The sequence below is a fragment of the Poromitra crassiceps genome (genome assembly GCF_964638095.1).
Source record: "Poromitra crassiceps genome assembly, chromosome: 11".
Taxonomy (NCBI): domain Eukaryota; kingdom Metazoa; phylum Chordata; class Actinopteri; order Beryciformes; family Melamphaidae; genus Poromitra; species Poromitra crassiceps.
Window position 1 is genome coordinate 46,415,108 of NC_139643.1, and position 9,579 is coordinate 46,424,686.

At 42.5% G+C, this 9,579-nt stretch overlaps 2 protein-coding genes across 3 annotated transcripts in view; one reads left to right on the top strand and one right to left on the bottom strand.

The window, feature by feature from the left end:
- Positions 1 to 217: 217 nt before the first annotated feature.
- naxe (NAD(P)HX epimerase) overlaps positions 218 to 9,579 on the top strand; it is a 36,807-nt gene continuing 27,445 nt past the window's right edge. The window contains exons 1-4 of one of the 2 annotated variants that reach the window (XM_083646288.1): positions 218 to 301; positions 1,246 to 1,435; positions 2,334 to 2,442; positions 2,922 to 3,032. In XM_083646288.1, coding sequence (XP_083502414.1) covers positions 1,263 to 1,435; positions 2,334 to 2,442; positions 2,922 to 3,032 — 393 coding nt within the window. In that variant the 5' untranslated portion in view covers positions 218 to 301; positions 1,246 to 1,262. Of the gene's footprint in view, positions 366 to 1,245; positions 1,436 to 2,333; positions 2,443 to 2,921; positions 3,033 to 9,579 lie in introns of both variants that reach the window. The other variant, XM_083646289.1, reaches the window with a different exon arrangement.
- The window catches only part of LOC310785710 (uncharacterized protein), a gene marked incomplete at both ends in the record, with an annotated part of 19,520 nt that continues 14,075 nt past the window's right edge, over positions 4,135 to 9,579 (bottom strand). The window contains one exon of the mRNA XM_083646848.1: positions 4,135 to 5,217. Coding sequence (XP_083502974.1) covers positions 4,135 to 5,217 — 1,083 coding nt within the window. The remainder of the gene's footprint in view (positions 5,218 to 9,579) is intronic.

A 9,579-nucleotide genomic window follows, 5' to 3' on the forward strand; every position in this document is an offset into this window, starting at 1 on the left:
GTTAAACACCATCAAGCATAACATTATTTATTTGTTTATTTATTTATTCAGATTTCTGCCACAATAGACAAATGCAATATTTATAAAAGACTCTCACTACCTCCATCCATCTCTATTGCAAACAGCTAAAATCGCTCGCATGGCGCCCTCTGCTGGATGTAGACGATAGATGGAGGACTTTTACTTTGAAATCAGTCTTTTTCTTTTTTCAAACCAGGAAGTACTCAGTCGCTGACATAAACAAACACTGAAGTTCAAGTGTTGCTGCACGTCCCACGCCTTATTGAAGCACATTTGATTTGTAAGTCACATCATTGCTTTATTGTACACGGTGCATTAAAGTTGTAATCAGGAAGTAACGTTTGGTGAGTGTTACAAATCATTTGTGACGAAACGAGCAGCTTATGACAGGTGCGTTAGCAGCCTGCTGTCAGACTGTCTGACCTCAATGTGTTTTGGTTATGCTGCGTTTTGAATGTTTTGTGCTTATTCACAAAACTCAAAAGACATCTTATAGCCTACTTACACACGTGTTCTCTCGTCCATATAATGTTAACGTTAGCGACCCGAGGAATGCTCTGTTGGTTCAGAAATGTCAGTTAAGAGGTGGTGAAGCCTGTCCTGTCTGTGTGGGACAGTCACAGGGTCACAGGGTGGGTAGTCCAGTGTTTGGGCTGGTGCTGGCCTAGCCCCTTTCGGAACTGTTTTTCGGGCATATGATGTGATCCTCTCCCCTCTACAGACAGAGAGTTCACTAAAATTCATACATGTAGTAGAGTTGGGCTAAAATGATTGAGATTAACATCACAATAATATGCTGATTCTTTTTAGTATTGATATACCGTATAACAATGTTTGCTGACATTGTGCAAAATTGAAATTAATTCTCATATGAATTATATTCTCTCTCATCATCTTTTTATCACTATATAATTCTAGAGACTGTTTTAACTTGACAGCATAAACATTCTAAATTGAACCCCAGCTCACTTCCTGATGCTGACAGGACTACTAGGACAGGACTGACAATTCTGTGAAAACCGTCAGACAGATGATAGACAATAATGTTGACTTATTGCCCAAGTCTCATAACAACAAGTAAAAGCTCTATATTCCTTGTTTTGGGTTAGGCTACTACAGCCATACGGCCTATGGCTCTCTTAATAAAAGGTTGAACTGATGTAAGGTGTGGACATCGCTCTGCTCAGGTACAGGTAGATCACTGCAGTCTCTGCTCTGCTGCAGGTATCGGATCCATCTGGATGTTGAGTCTGCGGACTCTGTTTGGGATCGGCTTCCTGGTGAGCTCTCGGGCCTCAGCAGTCCTCGCCCGGACAGGGTCATGTCCTCTGACCGCTGCAGCAAGTAACCACAACAAGGAGTGTTCCACCAGCAGACAAGCGTCCACCATGGCCCACACCATCAAATACCTCGGGTAAAAGCTTTATTTAGCCCTTGTACAGTACATTGAGCAGTGCAGTATGAACTGTATTGATAAACATATGGGCAAGAGAGATGGTGTTCGGGAGATGGAGTAGGGTACGGCTGCAACGAAAATAAACAAAAATCTCAATTTGATATGAAACAGAAAAGCAGCAAATCTTAGCATTCTTGGAGCTGCCTGTAACCAGCAAATGTTTGGTATTTTTTACTTGATAAATGACTAAAACAGTTCATTTATTATCAGAATTACAATCAAATTAATTTTCTGACGATCACCGAATTCAGAGATTTTCAAAGTGGGAGGCGGGCCTCCCTAGGGGGGTTCCAAACAGTTTCAAGGGAGGCTCAGTGAATGGAAGTGATTTTTTTTACATTAGCCTAATACACATAGAATAGCCTAAATGTGTGTGATTTGGTTCAATAGATAGTTCAAACATACATTAGTTTTTCCCAGAGTCAGAAACAAGTAAATGCCTTCAGACAGACCTTTTTTTAATGTATTTGGTGTAGTCTGAACTGAAGTATGTCAAACAGCAATATCAGGCTATCTTGGCTCAATTGTTCAATAACTATGTGATCAACTAACAATCGTGATCCCATAGGCATCCAGGAGTTGAGCTATGCAAGTAAACTAAGGGCGGTGAGTGAGGGGGCGCCTGTTCCCATGCGTTGTTTGAGTGGAGGCCCACAGTCTTAGACTTTGAAAACCCTAATTGATTAATTGGCTAATCGCTTCAGCACTAGTTGTGTGTGCAAATGACAGAGAACGAGAGACAGAAATGAGGGTGTATGTGCCCGGTGGTCAGCCTGCTTGTGTGCATGGATGCTGTGAGCTGGACAGCCTGTGTGTAAACAGTATGTGGATTGACCAGCGGTTGTTCCACCCACAGGCAGGAGGAGGCGCAGCACATCGACGAGGAGCTCTTCACTGAATACGGCTTCAGCGTGGACCAGCTGATGGAGCTGGCCGGGCTCAGCTGTGCCACAGCCATCACCAGGGTGAGGCCATGAGATAAGACAGGGATGGGCAACTTTGATGATAGAGAGAGGGTCACAATTCCCCCCCGCTCACTACCAGAGGGCCAGATTGTGACCGTGCACTTCCACCAGTAGGATACTGTAACCCCATCAATCAATTACCCAATTATAGTTACTGATTTTATGAAAAGAAACACAATATTTACTGGCAATAATCAAAGTTTATTACACCAACATTTCCATGTTTCACATTCAAATGCATTTAGTAATGTTCTATTAATTTAATAAACAGTTGTATGCATACAGTATTCTGTTACCTCATCACACGGCCATCTTGGGAGGACAATAACAGTGTGATTGCAATCAATTAACAGGTGATTACAATCAAATGACAAAAACAGCCAATGAGATGTGTGTATTGTAAAGTGCCATATTGGTAGCAAATGCATGTGACATGATGGGAATACAATGAATAGATAGATGTCTCTCCTGCCTTCCAGGCCTACCCAGCCAGTTCTCTGGTCAAGGCCAGGCCTACGCTGCTGGTGATCTGTGGACCAGGGAACAACGGAGGCGATGGCCTGGTCTGTGCCCGACACCTTAAACTCTTTGTGAGTCTTCCTGCTGTACTTCACTCTCTGACTGACACCCTTTCTCAGTGTCAAGGCAATGTGGGAAAAAGATATAGCACACCGGATTAATGTTTCACTAGTTTGTTTATTTATTTAGCTACATTCTTCAGCTCAACTCTGACGCTCCAGAAGACTGTTTGCGGTCCAACAACCGTTGCTAATTAAACCACTAAACAGTGAACCAGTAGGTAACGCTTAGTGAGATGTCACTTCGTCAGATGGCCTCTGGAGGGCGTCTCTGACTATGGGCTAAAAATGTCACATTCAGTCTCATACACTAATAATACCATATTAGGTCTCACACAGAGCCACACTCTTCGCCGTCAATTTACAAACATCCACAACTTCTTCTGTCCTTCAAACCTTCATGGTAGGTCATGTCGTGTCATGTGACGACTAGTCTCCTGTGACGACCGATAAATGTGTTGCACTAGCCGTGCATTGCTCCCACACACACTGAGCCAATCATTTAAATCGATTTATTTATTTATTTATTTTTTATCAGGGACAGTGCACATTAATCAACATCAATATCAATATCAATGTAAATGTGCCAGGGTTATCTTAAGAGCTAATTTGCACCTGTAGTCCCTGAGCAGGAGACAATCAAAAGGTACATTAAAAATAATTCATACAAAACACAAAATATCACAAATCATACAAACAATATACAAGTACAACTGGTGAAATCCCATTGCATTATTAATATACAACCACCACAATATCCACATCTTTTGTTGCCCTATAAACTTTAACATTAGGTAACGTCGTTACCTGTTGTATTGAAGTGAGGTTACTGGAATTATTTAATTGATAACCGTGTCGTGATGCATGAGCTTGTTTGATTCATTTGTTTAATTGGGACTACACATACACACACACACACACACACACACACACACACACACACACACACACACACACACACACACACACACACACTACCTATGACACAAACTCAAACTTCATCAACAAGTGATCTCTGAGTGGAAACATGACAGCAATGAGCACCGAGTAACAAAGATGGAGACAAAAACATGTCAGTTAAAACAGAATCTCACATGTTGCAGCTGACTGCTGACTACTTGAGTTTACACAACTCGACAGTGCTTTCATTGAAATAAAGCCAAAATCCAGGAGAGAGAGGCTGAGTGAATGTAGTCTGGACTCTGTGGAGGAGAGTCATGGTTTCAGAGACGTTGTAGAAGGACAGAATACCTGCTCTGTGATCCAGGTACACTCCTACTCTGGAGGACAGAGGAGCTGAGATGGGAGTTGTGATACCCTTATGTCTGAACTGACAACTATCGCTGTAACAGTTGTACTCTAATGCCCATGACTTGTCATTGTTTCCAAATCTACTTTCATACCCTGTTCTGCTAATATCTTTATATGAGACTGCTATTAAAACAAACCTCCCGCTCCACTCCACCTCCCAGTAACAATGTCCAGTCAGACCCTCTCTACTCAGGACCTGAGAGTAGGAGGTGAATCTGTCTGGGTCACTAGAATATGACTGTGCTTCTATCATGCGTGTTGCTTTTCTGTTCCCCTCAGATAATAACAGCTGTGTGTGTGCTGTGTTTGGATCCAGTGTGATCTGACGTGAATTTTGTAAGAAGTCCGCTCTGGTCTTGGGCTCTGGTTGTGGCAGTAAAACATCCTCTTCAGTCACTGTCAGTGAGATCTTAGGCCATTCCTCTGTCAGAATGTACTGTAGTTTATCTCTGACCTCTGACACAGCTGCAGTCACATCCTCAAAGTAGCGCAGAGGACGGGTATCGATCCTGGGTGAGTCTGTAGATTGACTGAGACGTGACAGCGAGGGGTAACTGTGGAGGAAGTGGATGTGATCCTCTGTGTGTGAGAGCTGCTCCAGCTCAGTGTCTTTCCTCCTCAGCTCAGAGATCTCCTGCTTCAGCTTCTCCTGAAGTTCTTCAGCCTGACTCGCATCCTCTTTCTGCTGGGATCTGATCTGCTGCTTCACCTCAGAGCTTCTTTTCTCAATGAAGCGGACCAGCTCTGTGAATTTCTTCTCACTCTCCTTCACTGCTTTATCAGCAGAGAGATTGATAGCCTTCACCTCCTGTTGTAGCACCTTCACGTCTTTCTCTCTGCCCTGGATTCTCTGGTTGATATTGTGCCGGCTCACACCAAACTCTTTCTGCCTCTCTGTCCTCTCTGCGGCAGCTGAGACCGTGTCATGGCCTCTATGTTCGTCCACGGAGCAGTGATAACAGATACACTGCTGATCAGTACGGCAGAACATCTTCATCACCTCGTCGTGACGAGAGCATATGTTCTCCTGAAGCTTCATGGTGGTTTCCACCAGTCTGTGTTTCTTAAATGGAGCTACATCATAGTGAGGCTGGAGGTGCTGCTCACAGTAAGAGGCCAGACACATCAGACAGGACTTGAGGGCTTTCAGCTTTCTCCCAGTGCAGAAATCACAGCCCACATCTCCAGGTCCAGCATAGCAGCGATCAGGAGGAGCAGCTTGGAGTCCGGTCTTCTTTAGTTCCTCCACCAACTCTGCTAACATGGTGTTTTTCCCCAGGACAGGCCTCGGTGTGAAGGTCTGTCTGCACTGGGGGCAGCTGTAGATTTTCTTCTGATCCTCTCCATCCCAGTGGCTTTTAATACAGCTCATGCAGTAGTTGTGCCCACAGGCAATAGTCACCGGATCCTTCAGTAGATCCAGACAGATCGAACAGCAGAGTTTTGCCTCGTCCATCTGAATTCCTTGCTGCGCCATTTCTCAGTGACAGTGAATCTCAGGTAGTTTCACTTTCTCACAACAGATAAAAGTTGTGCTCTGTTCCAAACCAAAAATCGATTCCTTTTCTTGGTGTTGTTGCTGCTCTGTGGTGAATGGGCTCGTTAGCTCTTACACATCACAGCATGCTGTTTACACCCATCTTCAAACCAGCACATATGATGTGAACAGAATGGAACTGGCTCAGTGCTGTTTGAGAGCAGGAAGAAGAGGGAGCGGTTATCAGGTGTTTCATACCAGGAAGACTTTGCCCTTGTTTACCATTCACCTCATGATGCAGCCCCGCCCACTTGACCCATTATATCATGACTTCTTGTTCAAACACTGCAAAGATGAACATTCTCATTATTAGTAACTAAGCAACACATAACCAACTGTAACAGCAAATGTAATCTTTATCCTTATACTTAGTGTGTTGTGTGTCTAATCTTATTTCATATTTAGCCTTTATTCTCATATTGCTGAGGCAGCCAAATCAGCCACTGCTTATTGCCGTGACATTGGAAAGAAACATCCTGTTTGCCTTGTGTATTTTAACCAGCACTACCTGTCATTATATCAATTATTACACACCCAGCCACTCATCCATCCACCCCCCACCCCCCGCACACACGCAAGCACCCACACACACACACACACACACACACACACACACACACACACACACACACACACACACACACACACACCCACACCAAATACATAATACAATTTAGAGCAGATCTTAGTCAGACAAGTAACAATCAATTACACGTATGTGGACAGTAACTTCTGTCAAACATTTTTCTTGAAAGATGAGAAAATAACTTTATTACCATTATCATCAGGTGGTCAGGTTAAAACAGTTTTACCTGAAGAAGGTCCAAGGACCAAAATGATGTGTCAGTAATAAAGTTCATTGCAAGTAAAATAACTGTGTGCGGGAATTCTCTCTTCTCTCGCCTAATGGACATTTCCTCTTATGCACGTCTGCAAGAAACTGAAGGTGTGCGCGAGCCTTTACAGTCGAGGTTTGTGTTTTAGAGGAGAAATGGGCTCAGTTGTACTGTCATATACTGTACATTCCACACTATTTATAGCAGCTTAGAGAGACTGCCTGAGATTAATCAATTCAATGCAATTCAGTTTAATGATGACACAGATGATCAGGTGGCTCTGATCTAATGTCGAATAACAACTTAAGAGCAAAGTCAGCAAACAATAAACAGCAAAGATGTTGCACAACATCAAATAGCCCCAATAATAATCTTGTGATATCACACACACACACACACACACACACACACACACACACACACACACACACACACACACACACACACACACACACACACACACACACACACACACACACACACACACATAACAATGCCAACACTACAATGGCAAACACAGAATACAGAAGAAAAACCTGATTCATTCTTGGGATGGGGAAAAACACTGTTCATATGTGACCTGCTCTATCCAAATCAGTCACATTGACCCCAACAAACATTTTGAGTTTCATACACTGTTGGAAAGAGGAGAATGTAAGCTTTCTGCTGATATCAAAATGATCTTTGTACTCCAAAGATTGAGTGAGATACACCGCTTTATGTCGGGACTGTTTCCAAACTATGTTTCTGAGAAAAACGAGCTAAAAAATTGACAAAGTAGGCTAGTTCTGCTGTTACTCATTTTAGGACGGTGGCTCAGTGGTTAGCACTGTTGCCTCACAGTAAGAAGGTCCTGGGTTCGAACCCCGGTCCGTCCCAGGTCCTTTCTGTGTGGAGTTTGCATGTTCTCCCCGTGTTCGTGTGGGTTTTCTCCGGGTGCTCCGGTTTCCTCCCACCATCAAAGACATGTATGTTAGGGTTAATACTCCTGTCAGTGCCCCTGACCAAGGTGCTGGCAAAAGAGCTGGAGTTGGTCCCCGGGCGCTGCACTGCGGCTGCCCACTGCTCCTAGTTCTAGGAAGGTTCCTAGTAGAGGATGGGTCAAATGCAGAGGATGAATTTCCTCATGGGGATAAATAAAGGATAACTTAAACTTAAATGTAATTTATAAGCTGCAAAACTATATTTAACGTTTGAATTTCACAATAATCTTTACACAGAATGAAAGCCAATGCTTTATTTTGCTAAAATCTGGTGAAACCCCAAAACAGCCAAAATTAAAAGAAATCATAAATTCACGTTACTACACAAACGGGCCTGTGCTACATGTGACTGATTTGGTCAGAGCAGGTCACATATGTGCAAACATTGACTTTGTTCACAGATTCAGTCATTAAAAGCTGGTACAAGATTCTGGTTCTGTTGTTCCATCGACAGAACATTCACTTCATCCACACCATCTGTTAAAGCAGCATGTCAGCACTGTGGATCAAAACCATTGATTGATTGATTGATTGATTGATTGACTTTATTAATGGATATAGAGACAACAACAAGATCCAAGGGATAGCATGTAAAAGTGTAAACACTTATTTCCAACATGGTCCCCGATGTTCTAAAAACAGGACAGACAATAACACAAAACATAATAGTCATCTAAAAAAACGGTAGCAAAATCACAAACATAATATAGATTGAGACACCAATAAATATGGTACTTCAAGAGAATCTATCCTAAAATCATCCCTTTTAGTCCCACTCAAATTACATTAGAAACTACATCAAAATATTTACACAAGAATATAAAACAGTCATCACAGTAAAACACATTATGCTCACAGGAACAGCCAATTAGGCCTACTAACCTACCCAGTCACCTTGCTCCAGAGATGAGCATGGACCTGACTTCTAAAACCCCCTCTAGACTCTGAGAGTTTGATGCCTAGTGGAAAGCTGTTCCACAGTAACATCCCTGTGTAAAGAAAGGAGCTCCGAGCTACACCGTTCACCCGTGGCACTATACATGAGCGCACACTGGCCCTGGTGTTGTGTCCATGCTGAGTATGAACCATGCCTATCTGTGAGCCCATGTAGTGTGGAGCAGTACCATTTACAAACAAATAAAAAACAAAAACAATGAGTGCTCTCCCTATTGATTATAATAATATGAATGATTACATTTATAGTTCAGTTTTCTTAAAAAGTTAAAATGTCTGGAACAAACTCAACATATCAACAACTATTCAGATATAATAAAGAGAAGACTTGTAGTGCTGCTCCAGTAAGACTCATGCAGTGGAACAGAAACAACACAAAATATTACAACAACAATACAAATATGCAACAAAGAAAACAAAACTATATAGACCAAACAACAGGTTATGGATTGTTTGGAATAATATAAGGAAATAAGCCTTGGACATTCTCGTGTTTTGTTCATGGTTGCTTTTTAACCAGGTGCCTTACATTATATTGCATAATACTTCTTTTTAAAATGATCAAATAACTGAAATGAAATCAACTAGAAGAACTGGGTAGATAACAGAGAGAGCTAGAGCTGTACTCAAACTTCATCAACAAGTGATCTCTGAGAAGTGCAGAGTGGAAACATGACAGCAATGAGCACTAAGTAACAAAGATGGAGACAAAAACATCTCAGTTAAAACAGAACCTCACATGTTGCAGCTGACTGCTGACTACTTGAGTTTACACAACTCTGCAGTGCTTCCATTGAAATGAAGAAAAAATCCAGGATGGAGAGGCTGAGTGAATGTGGTCTGGACTCTGTGGAGGAGAGTCATGGTTTCAGAGACGTTGTAGAAGGACAGAATACCTGCTCTGTGATCCAGGTACACTCCTACTCTGAAGGACAGAG